The sequence below is a fragment of the Oncorhynchus nerka genome, linkage group LG7 (genome assembly GCF_034236695.1).
Source record: "Oncorhynchus nerka isolate Pitt River linkage group LG7, Oner_Uvic_2.0, whole genome shotgun sequence".
Classification (NCBI taxonomy): Eukaryota; Metazoa; Chordata; class Actinopteri; order Salmoniformes; family Salmonidae; genus Oncorhynchus; species Oncorhynchus nerka.
In genome coordinates, this window is record NC_088402.1 from 29,504,986 (window position 1) to 29,523,576 (window position 18,591).

General features: G+C 48.9%; 1 protein-coding gene across 1 annotated transcript in view; it reads right to left on the bottom strand.

Moving 5' to 3' along the window:
* The window catches only part of LOC115131432 (retinoic acid receptor alpha-A), a 141,822-nt gene that overhangs the window by 5,437 nt on the left and 117,794 nt on the right, over positions 1-18,591 (bottom strand). The window contains exons 5-7 of the mRNA XM_029663154.2: positions 17,043-17,219; positions 4,368-4,572; positions 153-311 (exon numbers count right to left, since the gene is read on the bottom strand). Coding sequence (XP_029519014.1) covers positions 153-311; positions 4,368-4,572; positions 17,043-17,219 — 541 coding nt within the window. The remainder of the gene's footprint in view (positions 1-152; positions 312-4,367; positions 4,573-17,042; positions 17,220-18,591) is intronic.

Genomic DNA, 18,591 nt, shown 5'->3' on the forward strand with positions numbered 1-18,591 from the left:
AGGGAGAGGAAAGGACATATTGCAAAACCAACGTATTGCAAAATGATGTTATAGGGCATTAGTGTACAAAGTTTTCCTACTGAAATGCCATTGAATCTATAGTTCCTTTCTACTCAGTTTTATTAGTATATTCGTCTCTGTGATGTCTGTACCTTTGGCGCTGATGCTGCGGAGGTCAGTGATCTTCATCAGGGTCTTGGGGAACATGTGTGGCTTGCTGGGCCTCCTCTTCCTCACGTAGATCTTCAGAGCTTCCAGTAGAGGCTCCTGGAGCTGGTCTACCTTAGAGGGCTCCTCCAGGTCCTGCCGGTCTGAGAGACAGACAGATTGAGTGAGAGAGAGATAGTGAGCGAGAGCAACAGATTGAGTGAGAGAGATAGTGAGTGAGAGAGACAGATTGAGTGAGAGAGATAGTGAGTGAGTGAGAGCGAGAGAGTGAGAGCAAGAGAGACAGATTGAGTGAGAGAGATAGTGAGCGAGAGCGAGAGAGTGAGAGCGAAAGACAGATTGAGTGAGAGAGATAGTGAGTGAGAGCGAGAGAGACAGATTGAGTGAGAGAGATAGTGAGTGAGAGCGAGAGAGACAGATTGAGTGAGAGAGATAGTGAGTGAGAGCGAGAGAGTGAGAGCGAGAGAGACAGATTGAGTGAGAGTGAGAGAGTGCGAGCAAGAGACAGATTGAGTGAGAGATAGTGAATGAGAGCGAGAGAGTGAGACAGATTGAGTGAGAGAGATAGTGAGTGAGAGAGTGAGAGCAAGAGAGACAGATTGAGTGAGAGAGATAGTGAGTGAGAGAGTGAGTGAGAGCAAGAGAGACAGATTGAGTGAGAGAGATAGTGAGTGAGAGCGAGAGAGTGAGAGCAAGAGACAGATTGAGTGAGAGAGATAGTGAGTGAGAGCGAGAGAGTGAGAGAGACAGATTGATTGAGAGAGATAGTGAGTGAGAGTGAGTGAGAGCAAGAGAGACAGATTGAGTGAGAGAGATAGTGAGCGAGAGCGAGAGAGTGAGAGCGAAAGACAGATTGAGTGAGAGAGATAGTGAGTGAGAGCGAGAGAGACAGATTGAGTGAGAGAGATAGTGAGTGAGAGTGAGAGATATAGTGGGTGAGAGCGAGAGAGTGAGAGCGAGAGAGACAGATTGAGTGCGAGCAAGAGACAGATTGAGTGAGAGATAGTGAATGAGAGCGAGAGAGTGAGACAGATTGAGTGAGAGAGATAGTGAGTGAGAGAGTGAGAGCAAGAGAGACAGATTGAGTGAGGGAGATAGTGAGTGAGAGAGTGAGAGCAAGAGAGACAGATTGAGTGAGAGAGATAGTGAGTGAGAGCGAGAGAGTGAGAGCAAGAGACAGATTGAGTGAGAGAGATAGTGAGTGAGAGCGAGAGAGTGAGAGAGACAGATTGATTGAGAGAGATAGTGAGTGAGAGAGTGAGTGAGAGCAAGAGAGACAGATTGAGTGAGAGAGATAGTGAGTGAGAGAGTCACACAGATCAATTTCAAATTCATGAAGCATCTTCTTTGTACATAGACTATGTAGGACCAACGAGTTAGAAAGACACAACCCAGAGTCATACAGTAGGGAAACGCTAGGCCTTTACCAGACCATCAGCCTGCACTCTGCTACAGTTGGCATTAAAGGAGATGTGCTGTACATGTCTAGAAACGAGGGAGTCCAACTTCAACGGTTTCCATTGAACATTAAAAGGGTTTATGGTTTAGGAAACATATATACAATCCACCAACGCCTCTGTTTTATAAACCGCTTAGTTCTCAAGAGACAGTAGCCCTTTATGATATTCTTATCACCTTCTATTTTTCACATTGTCCCTTGTAATGCTTTCAGTACCAATTCAATCCATAAGTGGTCAGTGTGTGTTGAAAGAACCAGCTCCTGCTGTGGGAACGGAGGCCTGCCTCCCAGTCACAGAGTCACAGAGTGTTTAGTTATTTCCTCTGTGGATTATGCAACAGCATGTAATATATGTCAAGGCTCTGGGGATTCACACATTGGAATGGAAACTTCAGAGTCAGAGCAGGGTGAAAGGGGGATACCTAGTCAGTTGTACAACTGAAAATGCGTCTTCCACATTCAACCCAACCCCTCTGAATCAGAGAGGTGCGGGGGGCTGCCTTAATCCACATCCACGTCATCGGTGCCCGGGGAACAGTTGTTCTTGGTGGTTAGCTGCCTTGGGAGGAGCGTGTGTCAGAGTGTGTGTGTGCGCATGTGCGTGTTTGTAACTGCATTATGTAAAAATGTAGAGCTCAATGTGTGTGTGTGTGTTTTAATCAATGTCTGCCTTCCATGTCTCAGCTGAGGGAGAACTACTGCCTGGGTGTTGTGTGCTGAAACAGGCTGAACAGAACAGACTCATTTCCTGTGAGAACAGTCCAACACACACACCCTGCATCACAGAGATGGACCTGTGGATGACCTGATTCCAGACTTTGAGTCTGTCTGTCTAAGTCTGTATCAGAAGTGTTTTACTGCCTTTCTAATGACTTGTCCAAGCTTCACATCTACCCCAAAGGCACCCTTTCAACCTTATACTCTGGGCAACTTTTACTACTTCTTAAATCACCATCTCTCGGTCTCTGGCACCGACCAATCTCTCTCCTTGCCCAGCCCCGTCTCTCTCCTTGCCCAGCCCCGTCTCTCTCCTTGCCCAGCCCCGTCTCTCTCCTTGCCCAGCCCCGTCGCTCTCCTTGCCCAGCCCCGTCTCTCTCCTTGCCCAACCCAGTCTCTCTCCTTGCCCAGCCACGTCTCTCTCCTTGCCCAGCCCCGTCTCTCTCCTTGCCCAGCCCCGTCTCTCTCCTTGCCCAGCCCCGTCTCTCTCCTTGCCCAGCCCGTCTCTCTCCTTGCCCAACCCGTCTCTCTCCTTGCCCAGCCCCGTCTCTCTCCTTGCCCAGCCCGTCTCTCTCCTTGCCCAGCCCCGTCTCTCTCCTTGCCCAGCCCCGTCTCTCTCTTGCCCAGCCCGTCTCTCTCCTTGCCCAGCCCCGTCTCTCTCCTTGCCCAGCCCGTCTCTCTCCTTGCCCAGCCCCGTCTCTCTCCTTGCCCAGCCCCGTCTCTCTCCTTGCCCAACCTCGTCTCTCTCCTTGCCCAGCCCCGTCTCTCTCCTTGCCCAGCCCGTCTCTCTCCTTGCCCAGCCCCGTCTCTCTCCTTGCCCAGCCCGTCTCTCTCCTTGCCCAGCCCCGTCTCTCTCCTTGCCCAGCCTCGTCTCTCTCCTTGCCCAGCCCGTCTCTCTCCTTGCCCAGCCCCGTCTCTCTCCCCGTCTCTCTCCTTGCCCAGCCCCGTCTCTCTCCCAGCCCCGCCTCTCCTTGCCCCGCCCTCTCTCCTTGCCCAGCCCGTCTCTCTCCTTGCCCAGCCCCGTCTTTCTCCTTGCCCAGCCCCGTCTCTCTCCTTGCCCAGCCCCGTCTCTCTCCTTGCCAAGCCCGTCTCTCTCCTTGCCCAGCCCCGTCTCTCTCCTTGCCCAGCCCCGTCTCTCTCCCTGCCCAGCCCCGTCTCTCTCCTTACCCAACCCCGTCTCTCTCCTTGCCCAACCCCATCTCTCTCCTTGCCCAGCCCCGTCTCTCTCCTTGCCCAGCCCGTCTCTCTCCTTGCCCAGCCCCGTCTCCCTCCCCCCGTCTCTCTCCTTGCCCAGCCCCGTCTCTCTCCTTGCCCAGCCCGTCTCTCTCCTTGCCCAGCCCCGTCTCTCTCCTTGCCCAGCCCGTCTCGCTCCTTGCCCAGCCCGTCTCTCTCCTTGCCCTGCCCCGTCTCTCTCCTTGCCCAGCCCCGTCTCTCTCCTTGCCCAGCCCGTCTCTCTCCTTGCCCAGCCCCGTCTCTCTCCTTGCCCAGCCCCGTCTCTCTCCTTGCCCAGCCACGTCTCTCTCCTTGTCCAGCCCCGTCTCTCTCCTTGCCCAGCCCTGTCTCTCTCCTTGCCCAGCCCCGTCTCTCTCCTTGCCCAGCCACGTCTCTCTCCTTTTCCAGCCCCGTCTCTCTCCTTGCCCAGCCCCGTCTCTCTCCTTGCCCAGCCCCGTCTCTCTCCTTGCCAACCCCGTCTCTCTCCTTGCCCAGCCCCGTCTCTCTCCCTGCCCAGCCCCGTCTCTCTCCTTGCCCAGCCTCGTCTCTCTCCTTGCCCAGCCCCGTCTCTCTCCTTGCCCCCCAGTCTGGTGCCCGCTGAGTATGTACACCCCACTATGGTGCCCGCCTCTGGAGATAACAGTCACCTTCTTACTCCCACAGATGGGACTGAGGTGGCCTGTCTGTCTCTGTGTCACAAAATTCAGACTTTTATTTAGACATCTTCTGACATAATATTCAACACTAATGACACTAATGACAGATGCTTAATGAATATATGCAACCTTCAAAGAAAGTGAAGAAGGTGTACCTCCAGAGATGAGGCAGATGGCGCTGAGCAGGCCTGTCTCTGTGTCGTCCATCTCCATGGGCAGCAGCTGGTGGGCGAAGGTGAACACCAGGTCGGTGAGCGGGCCGAAGCCTGCGTTGTGCATCTGGGTCCGGTTAAGGGTCAGTCCGTCTGAGAACGTCATGGTGTCCTGGTCCGGAGTGTACCTCGTACAGATACGTAGAATCTATATGACAGGGGACAGGAAAGGAGAGAATTATACATTACGTATACACACACATTATCTGACAGAGGAGAGGATAGGGACAGTGAGGGGGAGAAGAGGAGTGAGGGCACGGTTGGGTAGATTACTTTCTAAGTGTAATCTGTTACAGTTACTAGTTACCTTTCCATAATTGTAATCAGTAACGTAACTTTTGGATTACCCAAACTCAGTAATGTGATCTGATTACATTCAGTTACTTTTAGATTACTTTCCCTTTAAGGGACGTTAGAAGAAAACAAAAATGGATGTTACCAATTGAACAACATCTATTGCAGGATAAATCAATGTTAAAGTTTTCATAGCTGGCCATATATGGATGTTAAATTTTACTTTACGGGTTGGTGATGTAGGCTTCTTCTAGCCAATCACTTTCTACTACATATAATAATTAGATTAAATTATATCTTTACATTAATTTATATGATTTATACGTCAACAATGGATGTGGCAACAACAGACTTCCCCCGTTAAGTCTATCCAAAGTGTGCAAGTTTGAACATGTGTCCATTAGGCCTATGGATTTTTTCCCAGCATGTATTAGATTGAGCAATAAAAGCCTCACTTTCATTCCATAGGCTGGGATCTGCATTATGCAGCTGTTGCAGGAGCACATTTTTCACTGGCTGTCCAAAACAATGATTGATAGGCAGCTTAAACTTCTTGAATTCAACCATTATTGGGTTTAAAAACACATTTAGATTTGTAAGTAATCCTTGAAGTAATCATCTAGTTTTTGAAAAGTATCTGTAATCTGATTACAATATTTTAGCTGGTAACATAATGGATTACAGTTACTGTTTTTTGCAATCCCTTACATGTAATCCGTTACTCCCCCAACCCTGAGAGAAGGACAGTAAGGGGGAGGAGAGGAGAAAGGGACAGTAAGGGGGAGGAGAGGAGAAAGGGACAGTAAGGGGGAGGAGAGGAGAGAGGGACAGTAAGGGGAGGAGAGGAGAGAGGGACAGTAAGGGGAGGAGAGAGAGGAGAGAGGGGACAGTAAGGGGAGGAGAGGAGAGAGGACAGTAAGGGGAGGAGAGGAGAGGGACAGTAAGGGGGAGGAGAGGAGAGAGGGACAGTAAGGGGGAGGAGAGGAGAGAGGGACAGTAAGGGGGAGGAGAGGAGAGAGGGACAGTAGGGGAGGAGAGGAGAGAGGGGAGGGGGGAGGAGGAGGGAGAGGGACAGTAAGGGGGAGGAGAGGAGAGAGGGACAGTAAGGGGAGGAGAGAGGAGAGAGGGACAGTAAGGGGGAGGAGAGGAGAGAGGGACAGTAAGGGGGAGGAGAGGAGAAAGGGACAGTAAGGGGGAGGAGAGGAGAGGGAGAGGAGAAAAGGGACAGTAGGAGAGGAGAAAGGGACAGTAAGGGGGAGGAGAGGAGAAAGGGACAGTAAGGGGGAGGAGAGGAGAAGGGACAGTAAGGGGGAGAGAGGAGAAAGGGACAGTAAGGGGAGGAGAGGAGAAAGGGACAGTAAGGGGGAGGAGAGGAGAAAGGGACAGTAAGGGGGAGGAGAGGAGAAAGGGACAGTAAGGGGAGGAGAGGAGAAAGGGACAGTAAGGGGGAGGAGAGGAGAAAGGGACAGTAAGGGGAGGAGAGGAGAAAGGGACAGTAAGGGGGAGGAGAGGAGAGAGGGACAGTAAGGGGGAGGAGAGGAGAGAGGGACAGTAAGGGGAGGAGAGGAGAGAGGACAGTAAGGGGGAGAAGAGGAGAGAGGGACAGTAAGGGGGAGGAGAGGAGAAAGGGACAGTAAGGGGGAGCAGAGGAGAAAGGGACAGTAAGGGGGAGGAGAGGAGAAAGGGACAGTAAGGGGGAGGGAGAGGGGAGGAGAAGGGACAGTAAGGGGGAGGAGAGGAGAAAGGGACAGTAAGGGGGAGGAGAGGAGAGAGGGACAGTAGGAGAGGAGGGGGACAGTAGGGGAGGAGAGGAGAGAGGGACAGTAAGGGGGAGAGAGGAGGGAGAAGGACAGTAAGGGGGAGGAGAGGAGAGAGGGGACAGTAAGGGGGAGGAGAGGAGAGAGGGACAGTAAGGGGAGGAGAGGAGAGGGACAGTAAGGAGGAGGACAGGAGAAAGGGACAGTAAGGGGGAGGAGAGGAGAGAGGGACAGTAAGGGGAGGAGAGGAGAGAGGGACAGTAAGGGAGAGGAGAAAGGGACAGTAAGGGGGAGGAGAGGAGAAAGGGACAGTAAGGGGGAGGAGAGGAGAAAGGGACAGTAAGGGGGAGGAGAGGAGAAAGGGACAGTAAGGGGAGGAGAGGAGGAAGGGACAGTAAGGGGAGGAGAGGAGAAAGGGACAGTAAGGGGAGGAGAGGAGAAAGGGACAGTAAGGGGGAGGAGAGGAGAGAGGGACAGTAAGGGGGAGGAGAGGAGAGAGGGACAGTAAGGGGGAGGAGAGGAGAGAGGGACAGTAAGGGGGAGGAGAGGAGAAAGGGACAGTAAGGGGGAGGAGAGGAGAAAGGGACAGTAAGGGGGAGGAGAGGAGAAAGGGACAGTAAGGGGAGGAGAGGAGAAAGGGACAGTAAGGGGAGGAGAGGAGAAAGGGACAGTAAGGGGGAGGAGAGGAGAAAGGGACAGTAAGGGGGAGGAGAGGAGAGAGGGACAGTAAGGGGGAGGAGAGGAGAGAGGGACAGTAAGGGGGAGGAGAGGAGAGAGGGACAGTAAGGGGGAGGAGAGGAGAGAGGGACAGTAAGGGGAGGAGAGGAGAGAGGGACAGTAAGGGGAGGAGAGGAGAGAGGGACAGTAAGGGGGAGGAGAGGAGAAAGGGACAGTAAGGGGGAGGACAGGAGAAAGGGACAGTAAGGGGGAGGAGAGGAGAAAGGGACAGTAAGGGGGAGGAGAGGAGAAAGGGACAGTAAGGGGGAGGAGAGGAGAAAGGGACAGTAAGGGGGAGGAGAGGAGAGAGGGACAGTAAGGGGGAGGAGAGGAGAGAGGGACAGTAAGGGGGAGGAGAGGAGAGAGGGACAGTAAGGGGAGGAGAGGAGAGAGGGACAGTAAGGGGGAGGAGAGGAGAGAGGGACAGTAAGGGGGAGGAGAGGAGAGAGGGACAGTAAGGGGGAGGAGAGGAGAGAGGGACAGTAAGGGGAGGAGAGGAGAGAGGGACAGTAAGGGGGAGGAGAGGAGAGAGGGACAGTAAGGGGGAGGAGAGGGAGAGGGGAGGGAGGAGAGAGGGACAGTAAGGGGAGGAGAGGAGAGAGGGACAGTAAGGGGAGGAGAGGAGAGAGGGACAGTAAGGGGAGGAGAGGAGAGAGGGACAGTAAGGGGGAGGAGAGGAGAGAGGGACAGTCAGACGGAGGAGAGGAGAGAGGGACAGTCAGACGGAGGAGAGGAGAGAGGGACAGTAAGACGGAGGAGAGGAGAGAGGGACAGTAAGGGGAGGAGAGGAGAGAGGGACAGTAAGGGGGAGGAGAGGAGAGAGGGACAGTAAGGGGGAGGAGAGGAGAGAGGGACAGTAAGGGGGAGGAGAGGAGAGAGGGACAGTCAGACAGAGGAGAGGAGAGAGGGACAGTAAGACAGAGGAGAGGAGAAAGGGACAGTAAGACAGAGGAGAGGAGAGAGTGTCATGACAGGACTTGTAAAGAGTAGAAAGACAAATTCAAAGTGAAGCCCACAGAGGCTATGCACTAGTTATCCTATATACCTGTAGCTAGGACTGACACGTTTCACAGCCAACAAAGACAAAAGAGAGAAACCACCACTATGATCATGACCTTGAGGAGGAAAAACCTCAGTGTGTCTGTGTGCTTGCTTCTGTATTGTACAGCTATACAGGGTGTGTGTGTGTATGTATGTGTGTGTGTGTGTGTGTGTGTGTGTGTGTGTGTGTGACCAGCCGGTGTTTGAGTCTCCGCCAGCCTGCATGTTTTATTCGGTTTCATTTTGCATACGCTCCTGCCACTCACTGTCAGCGCTCTCACACACACACACACACACACACACACACACACACACACACACACACACACACACACACACACACACACACACACACACACACACACACACACACACACACACACACACACACACACACACACACACACACACACACACACACACACACACACACACACACTCACTCACTCACTAGCTGTCAGCGCCACTCAATTGGCTTCAAAGGTTGACACTGCCTGTCTCTTCACCACACGCACGCACGCACACACAAACCGTTTGTTCCTTCTTCACACACTTGCTCACCCAGATCTAGAACACAATACACAGGGCAGGTCCTTCACTGTAGAAACCTGTCAGGGTGTGTGTGAGAGAGTGATCTAAGCAGGACTTCAACTTCTCACCTCTTCAACTCCAGTGGCTTCCCACAGAACACACACTGGTTGAATCAATGTTGTTTCAATGAAATGACGACATGCAATAGACGCTGAATTGACGTCTGTACCCATTTGACAAATACCACATTGTCATAGAAAACAAATCCATCCAGCATTACTGCAAACCTCCCATCTAATCAGTGTGGCAACAGTTCTCATCACACCAGGAAGTGATACTGTAATACGGCCACTACTAATCTAGACCACAGGAAACACCACAATAACACTAATGATATGAACATGTAGAATAACATCTATCCATTTACACTGCAGTCGCTGTACAGAACAGCTTCAGGAAGAACATAATAATCACATTCATCATGACATTTACTTCACTAAATCTATTAAATAGTCAATACTACTTTAATAAATACTACCCATGATACATGATTACTCACTAACCCTGGGTGCTGAACAGTGACACTATTGTAGCTGCTCTGCTGTGAGCTCCCAGTGAAGAGAGAGAGAAGGGCCTTTTCAGGTCAGACATACTGCCGGGGGGGCTTAGCTGAGGATGAGAGGATCGAGAGAGCGAAGGAGAGAAGAAGCAAAAGTTGGCAGTGAATTGGAGTAGAGCGATCAGGGAAGTAGATCAGATGTGCTTGATGCAAGGAGCTGACTGAGGCTAGCCTCATAGAGCCGACTGAGGATAGCCTCATAGAGCCGACTGAGGATAGCCTCATAGAGCCGACTGAGGATAGCCTCATAGAGCCGACTGAGGATAGCCTCATAGAGCCGACTGAGGATAGCCTCATAGAGCCGACTGAGGATAGCCTCCTCATAGAGCCGACTGAGGATAGCCTCATAGAGCCGACTGAGGATAGCCTCATAGAGCCGACTGAGGATAGCCTCATAGAGCCGACTGAGGATAGCCTCATAGAGCCGACTGAGGATAGCCTCATAGAGCCGACTGAGGATAGCCTCATAGAGCCGACTGAGGATAGCCTCATAGAGCCGACTGAGGATAGCCTCATAGAGCCGACTGAGGATAGCCTCATAGAGCCGACTGAGCCGACTGAGGATAGCCTCATAGAGCCGACTGAGGATAGCCTCATAGAGCCGACTGAGGATAGCCTCATAGAGCCGACTGAGGATAGCCTCATAGAGCCGACTGAGGATAGCCTCATAGAGCCGACTGAGGATAGCCTCATAGAGCCAGAGAGAGAGGCAAGGCACACGGAGAGTTAAATAAAGGTTAAATAAAAAAATATGACAAAATAAACATGACTGGAGCTTGAGACAATCCACCCCTCTCTCGCTCCCTTTCTCCTCCCTCTCTCGCTCCCTTTCTCCTCCCTCTCTCGCTCCCTTTCTCCTCTCTCTCTCTCTCCCCCTTTCTCCTCTCTCTCTCTCCCCCTTTCTCCTCCCTCTCTCGCTCCCTTTCTCCTCCCTCTCTCGCTCCCTTTCTCCTCTCTCTCTCTCCCCCTTTCTCCTCCCTCTCTCGCTCCCTTTCTCCTCCCTCTCTCGCTCCCTTTCTCCTCCCTCTCTCTCCCCCTTTCTCCTCCCTCTCTCGCTCCCTTTCTCCTCTCTCTCCCCCCTTTCTCCTCCCTCTCTCGCTCCCTTTCTCCTCCCTCTCTCGCTCCCTTTCTCCTCCCTCTCTCTCCCCCTTTCTCCTCCCTCTCTCGCTCCCTTTCTCCTCTCTCTCTCTCCCCCTTTCTCCTCCCTCTCTCTCCCCCTTTCTCCTCCCTCCCTCTCCCCCGTTCTCCTCCCTCTCTCTCCCCCTTTCCTCCTCCCTCCCCTTTCTTCTCCCTCTCTCTCCCCCTTTCCTCCACTCTCGCTCTCCCCCTTTCTCCTCCCTCTCTCGCCCCCTTTCTCCTCCCTCTCTCTCCCCCTTTCCTCCTCCTCTCCCCCTTTCTCCCCCCTCTCCCCCTTTTTACCCATCCCTCTCTCCCCATTTCCTCCTCCCTCGCTCTCCCTCTCTCTCACCCTTTCTACTCCCTCCCTCTCTCCTCCCCCTCTCTCTCCCTTTCTCCTCCCCCTCTCTCCCTTTTCTCCTCCCTCCCACTCCCCCTTTCTCCTCCCTCGCTCTCCCCCTTTCTCCTCCCTCGCTCTCCCCCTTTCTACTCCCTCTCTCTCTCCCTCCCTCTCCCCCTTTCTCCTCCCTCTCTCTCCCCCTTTCTCCTCCCTCTCTCTCCCTCTTTGCTTCTCTTCTCTGTCTCGTTACTGAGGGCACATTAGCACTCGACTGCACTAAGTCTGCTAACACTGTGCTCCCCCGTATTCATGTCCCTGCTCCAGAAGAACATACAGCAAGCAACGCAAACAAACATGAACAACAGTCCTTACTGAAACTCACTGCAGAAAAAGACTAAGAGGTCTTTCAATCAATCCTTAATGAGATTTGGAACTGAGTAACGTCTGAGAGACATTAACTTAATGTACTTTGATTAAGGATGGCTCCTCTACGTACTGATCCACCGTCAGGATCAATTAAACCGCTCTTCTATTGGCTTTCTGGACAAACCGACCAATAAGGTCTAAGGACCAGACTCTAGGGAGGAAGTTCAGAGGTTAAACCCCCTGTACATTTGAGCTTATTGACTGGCTACCTCAGTGGAGAGAGAAAACCCAGTTAACAGAGATCTTTAGACACTAAACAGTACAGATGGAATTAGGCCAAACCTTTTGTCATTAAATAGAAACCTGCTCATTTGGTTATGTGGTAAAGGTACGCTATGTGTTTCTGCATCAAGTCACAGTGCTAATCAGTGTCATTTGTTAGGCTAGCACAATCACTGCTGTGATTACATTGAGTAGTGGGGCTGTCTCTCAACTATTCCTGTACCACAGATTGGTAAGATAATATATTGGTAAGCTACTATATTATTATTAAGACACTATATATTATCCTTCCTCCTTGGATGTCCATTTACATTACAACTAGCCTGTAGAAGTGACTTAATCAGGGTCAGTTAACCATCAGGGACTGGCCCTGTTCACGGACCAGAAGTTGAGGCACCCTGAGAAATGGAGGCCTAAAACTAGTCTTACCAAACTCAGCAAAAAAAGAAACGTCCCTTTTTCAGGACCCCTGTCTTCAAAGATAATTCATACAAATCCAAATAACTTCACATATCTTCATTATAAAGGGTTTAAACACTGTTTTCCATGCTTGTTCAATGAACCATAAACAATTAATGAACATGCACCTGTGGAACGGTCGTTAAGACACTAACAACTTACAGGCGGTAGGCAATTAAGGTCACAGTTATGAAAACCGAGGACACTAATGAGGCCTTTCTACTGACTCTGAAAAACACCAAAAGAAAGATGCCCAGGGTCCCTGCTCATCTGCGTGAACGTGCCTTAGGCATGCTGCAAGGAGGCATGAGGACTGCAGATGTGGCCTGGGCAATAAATTGCAATGTCCGTACTGTGAGACGCCTAAAACAGCGCTACAGGGAGACAGGACGGACAGCTGATCGTCCTCGCAGTGGCATGCCACGTGTAACAACACCTGCACAAGATCGGTACATCCGAACATCACACCTGCGGGACAGGTACAGGATGGCAACAACTACCCGAGTTACACCAGGAACGCACAATCCCTCCATCAGTGCTCAGGCTGTCCTCAATAGGCTGAGAGAGGCTGGACTGAGGGCTTGTAGGCCTGTTGTAAGGCAGGTCTTCACCAGACATCACCGGCAACAACGTCGCCTATGGGCACAAACCCACCGTCACTGGACCAGACAGGACTGCTCTTCACTGACGAGTCGCGGTTTTGTCTCACCAGGGGTGATGGTCGGATTCGTGTTTATCGTCGAAGGAATGAGCGTTACATCGAGGCCTGTACTCTGAAGCGGGATCAATTTGGAGGTGGAGGGTCTGTCATGGTCTGGGATGGTGTCACAGCATCGTCGGACTGAGCTTGTTATTGCAGGCAATCTCAATCCTGTGCGTTACAGGGAAGACATCCTCCTCCCTCATATGGCACCCTTCCTGCAGGCTCATCCTGACATGACCCTCCAGCATGACAATGCCACCTGCCATACTGCTCCTTCTGTGCGTGATTTCCTGCAAGACAGGAATGTCAGTGTTCTGCCATGGCCAGCGAAGAACCCGGATCTCAATCCCATTGAGCACGTCTGGGGCCTGTTGGATAGGAGGGTGAGGGCTAGGGCCATTCCCCCCAGAAATGTCCGGGAACTTGCAGGTGCCTTGCTGGAAGAGTGGGGTAACATCTCACAGCAAGAACAGGCAAATCTGGTGCAGTCCATGAGGAGGAGATGCACTGCAGTACTTAATGCAGCTGGTGGCCACACCAGATACTGACTGTTACTTTTGATTTTGACCCCCCTTTGTTCAGGGACACATGATTCCATTTCTGTTAGTCTCATGTCTATAGAACTTGTTCAGTTTATGTCTCAGTTGTTGAATCTTGTTATTGTCATACAAATATTTACACATGTTAAGTTTGCTGAAAATAAACGCAGTTGACTGTGAGAGGACGTTTGCTTCTTTTGCTGAGTTTACATACAGTGCCTTCGGAAAGTATTCAGACTCATTGACTTTTTCCACAGTTTGTTACGTTACAGACTTATTCTAAAATGTATTAAAGAGATTCCTCAGCAATCTACACACAATACCCCATAACGACAAAGCAAAAACAGTTTTTTATAAATTTTTGCAATTGCATTATAAATAAAAAACAGAAAAGCCTTATTTACATAAAGTTTAAGTCGGAAGTTTACATACACTTAGGTTGGAGTCATTAAAACTAATTTTTCAAACTCTCCATAAATTTCTTGTTAACAAACAATAGTTTTGGTGAGGACATCTACTTTGTGCATGACAAGTAATTTTTACAACAATTGTTTACAGACAGACTATTTCACGTATAATTCACTGTATCACAATTCCAGTGAGTCAGAGGTTTACATACACTAAGTTGACTGTGCCTTTAAACAGCTTGGAAATTCCAGAAAATTATGTCATGGTTTTAGAAGCTACTGATAGGCTAATTGACATCATTTGAGTCAATTGGAGATGTACCTGTGGATGTATTTCAAGGCCTACTGTAACGGATGTCATCTGGAGATAGAGAGGAGGACCAAGGTGCAGCGTGGTAAGTGTTCATGTCTTTTTAATAAACGAACTGAACACTGGAACAAAACAATAAACGATGTGAACAAAACGAAACAGTACCGTGTGGCCCAAACACTCACGCGGAAACAAACACCCACAAACCAAAAGTGAAACCCAGGCTACCTAAGTATGATTCTCAATCAGGGACAACAATTGACAGATGCCTCTGATTGAGAACCATACTAGGCCGAACTCAAAAGCAAACATAGAAAAACAAACATAGACTGCCCACCCCAACTCACACCCTGACCATACTAAAACACAGACAAAAACAAAGGAACTAAGGTCAGAACGTGACACCTACCTTCAAACCCAGTGCCTCTTTGCATGACATCATGGGAAAATCAGCCAAGACCTCAGAAAAATAAATTGTAGAAATCAGCCAAAGCCTCAGAAAAATAAATTGTAGAAATCAGCCAAGACCTCAGAAAAAAAATTGTAGACCTCCACAAGCCTGGTTCATCCTTGGGAGCAATTTCCAAACGCCTGGAGGTACCACGTTCATCTGTACAAACAATAGTACGCATGTATAAACACCATGGCACCACACAGCCGTCATACCGCTCAGGAAGGAGACGTGTTCTGTCTCCTAGAGATTAACATACTTTGGTGCAAAAAGTGCAAATCAAACCCAGAACAACAGCGAAGGACCTTGTGAAGATGCTGGAGGAAAACAAGTCCTATATCAATATAACCTGAAAGGCCGCTCAGCACGGAAGAAGCCACTACTCCAAAACTGCCATAAATAAGCCAGACTACAGTTTGCAACTGCACATGGGGACAAAGATTGTACTTTTTGGATAAATGTCCTCTGGTCTGTTGAAACAAAAATAGAACTGTTTGGCCATAATGACTGTCGTTGTGTTTGGAGGAAAAATGGGGAGGCTTGCAAGCAGAAGAACAACACCATCCCAACCGTGAAGCACGGGGGTGGAAGCATCATGTTGTGGGGGTGCTTTGCTGCAGGAGGGACTGGTGCACTTCACAAAATAGATGGCATCATGAGGCAGGAAAATTATGTGGATATATTGAAGCAACATCTCAAGACATCAGTCAGGAAGTTAAAGCTTGGTCGCAAATGGGTCTTCCAAATGGACAATGACCCCAAGCATACTTCCAAAGTTGTGGCAAAATGGCTTAAGGACAACAAGGTCAAGGTATTGGAGTGGCCATCACAAAGCCCTGACCTCAGTCCTATAGAAGATTTGTGGGCAGAACTGAAAAAGCATGTGCGAGCAAGGAGGCCTACAAACCTGACTCAGTTACACCAGCTCTGTCAGGAGGAATGGGACGAAAATCACCCAACTTATTGTGGGAAGCTTGTGGAAGGCTACCCGAAACATTTGACCCAAGTTAAACTATTTAAAGGCAATGCTACCAAATACTAATTGAGTGTATGTAAACTTCTGACCCACTGGGAATGTGATGAAATAAATAAAAGCAGAAATAAATCATTATCTTTATCTCTACTATTATTCTGACATTTCACATTCTTAAAATAAAGTGGTGATCCTAACTGACCTAAGACAGGGAATTTTTACTAGGAATAAATGTCAGGAATTGGGAAAAACTGAGTTTAAATGTATTTGGCTAAGGTGTATGTAAACGTCCGACTTCACCTGTAAGTATTCAGTCCCTTTGCTATGAGACTCGAAATTGAGCTCAGGTGCATCCTGTTTCCATTGATCATCCCTGAGATGTTTCTACAACTTGATTGGAGTCCACCTGTGGTAAATTCAGTTGATTGGACCTGATTTGGAAATGCACACACCTGTCTTTATAGGTGACGGTGCATGTCAGAGCAAAAACCAAGCCATGAGGCCGAAGGAATTGTCAGTAGGGCTCAGAGACAGGATTGTTGTCCAGGTACAGATCTGGGGAGGGTACCAAAACATTTCTGCAGCACTTCTTCAAGAACACAGTTGTCTCCATCATTCGTAAATGGAAGAGGTTTGGGACCACCAAGACTCTTCCTAGAGCTGGACACCTGGCCAAACTGAGCAATCGGGGGAAAAGGGCAGTGACCAAGAACTCAATGGTCACTCTGACAGAGCTCTAGAGATCCTCTGTGGAGATGGGAGAACCTTCCAGAAGGACAACCATCTCTGCAGCACTCATCCAATCAGGCTTTTCTGGTACAGTGGCCAAAGGAAGCCACTCCTCAGTAAAAGGCACATGACAGCCCTCTTGGGATATGTCAAAAGGCACCTGAAGGACTCTCAGACCACGAGAAACAAGATTCTCTGGTCTGATGAAACCAAGATTGAACTCTTTGGCCTGAATGCCATGCGTCACGTCTGGAGGAAACCTGGCACCATCCCTACAGTGAAGCACGGTGGTGGCATCATCGTCCTGTGGGAATGTTTTTCAGCGGCAGTGACTGGGAGGCTAGTCAGGCTCGAGTTAAAGATAAACGGAGCAAAGTATAGAGAGATCGTTGATGAAAACCTGCTCCAGAGTGCTCAGAACCTTAGACTGGGGGCGAAAGTTCAACTCCCAACAGGACAACGACCCTAAGCAGCCAAGACAACGCAGGAGTGGCTTCAGGACAAGTCTCTGAATGTCCTAGAGTGGCCCAGCCAGAGCCCGGACTTGAAAATAGCTGTGTAGCAACGCACCTCATACCCAAGACTCACGGCTGTAATTGCTGCCAAAATTGCTTCAACAAAGTACTGAGTAAAGGGTCTGAACACTTATGTAAATGTGATATTTAGTTTTTTGATTTTGTATACATTTGAGGAAAAAAATGTAAACCTGTTTTTGCTTTGTCATTATGGGGTATTGTGTGCAGATCAATGGAAAAAAATCTATTTAATACATTTTAGAATAAGGTTGTAACGTAAGAAAATGTGGAAAAAGTCCAGGGGTGTGAATAGTTTCCCAATGCATTATAGGAATAAATGCATGAAGTATGTACATAAGAGATGTGTTACTTTGAAAACTGCTGATACATACCAGTATGTCGAGGAAGGCAGTTTGGATCAGCGTGGGTGTGTGTGTGCCTGTGCGTGTTTGTGACAGTCAGTCCTTACCAGTATGTCAAGGCAGGCAGCTTTAAGCAGCGTGATCTGGTCAGCTATGGTGAGTCCTGTGAAGCCAGGCACTCGTTTGGCAAACTCCACGATCTTTATAATGCACTTAGTAGCCAGCTCACTGAACTTATCCCACAGCCCCAGGTCCAGCCTCACACGTTGTTCTGCACTCGACTTCTGGAGGGGAGAGAGAGAGAACACACTCATGCATTAGCAGGCATGCAGACACACACACGGAGACACACAGGCACACACACACATAGAACCAAACACAAACAGAGAGTCTGGCGAGAGGCACCGTTATGATGAGACAACGAGTTGCTAATGATCTCCAGTCTTCACCCATTCACTATATCTCACTGTATATAGATAATACACTATCTCACTGAATATAAACAATACACTATCTCACGGTATATAAATAATACACTATCTCACTGTATATAAATAATATACTATCTCACTGTATATAAATAATACACTATCTCACTGTATATAAATAATACACTATCTCACTGTATATAAATAATATACTATCTCACTGTATATAAATAATACACTATCTCACTGTATATAAATAATACACTATCTCACTGTATATAAATAATATACTATCTCACTGTATATAAATAATATACTATCTCAAGGTATATAAATAATACACTATCTCACTGTATATAAATAATATACTATCTCACTGTATATAAATAATATACTATCTCACTGTATATAGATAATACACTATCTCACTGAATATAAACAATACACTATCTCACTGTATATAGATAATACACTATCTCACTGTATATAAATAATACACTATCTCACTGTATATAAATAATATACTATCTCACTGTATATAAATAATACACTATCTCACTGTATATAAATAATATACTATCTCACTGTATATAAATAATACACTATCTCACTGTATATAAACAAAACACTATCTCACTGTATATAAATAATACACTCTCCACCATGAAACTATAGAATTATAGAACATTCAGTGGTTGTTGTTGTTGTTGTTGTTGTTGTAAATAGAGCCGAGCAGAGAGGACTGGGCTGCGGTAATGAGTGAGAGAGAGCAGGAGGAGAGGAAAGAGAGAGAACAGGAATCAGCCATAAAACTGTGACAGGTAGCAGGGAGCACTTTGAAGTGAGAGGAATGGAGATAAAGTATCTATATGGGCCAAGCCCTACACTAACATACTGAGAGAAGAGGAGGAGGAGAGAGGAGAGGAGGAGGAGAGGAGGTCTAGAGAGAGGAGAGGAGGAGGAGAGGAGGAGGAGAGAAGAGAGAGGAGGAAGAGAGAGGAGAGGAGGAGTAGGAGGAGAGGAGGAGATGAGGAGGAGAGGAGGTCTAGAGAGAGGAGAGGAGGAAGAGAGAGGAGAGGAGGAGTAGGAGGAGAGAGGAGGAGTAGGAGGAGAGAGGAGAGGGGGAGAGGAGGAGAGAGAGAGAGAGAGAGAGAGAGAGAGAGAGAGAGGAGAGGAGAGAGAGGAGGAGGAGCGAGACAGAAAGAAAGCAGATAGAGTAAAAGGGAAA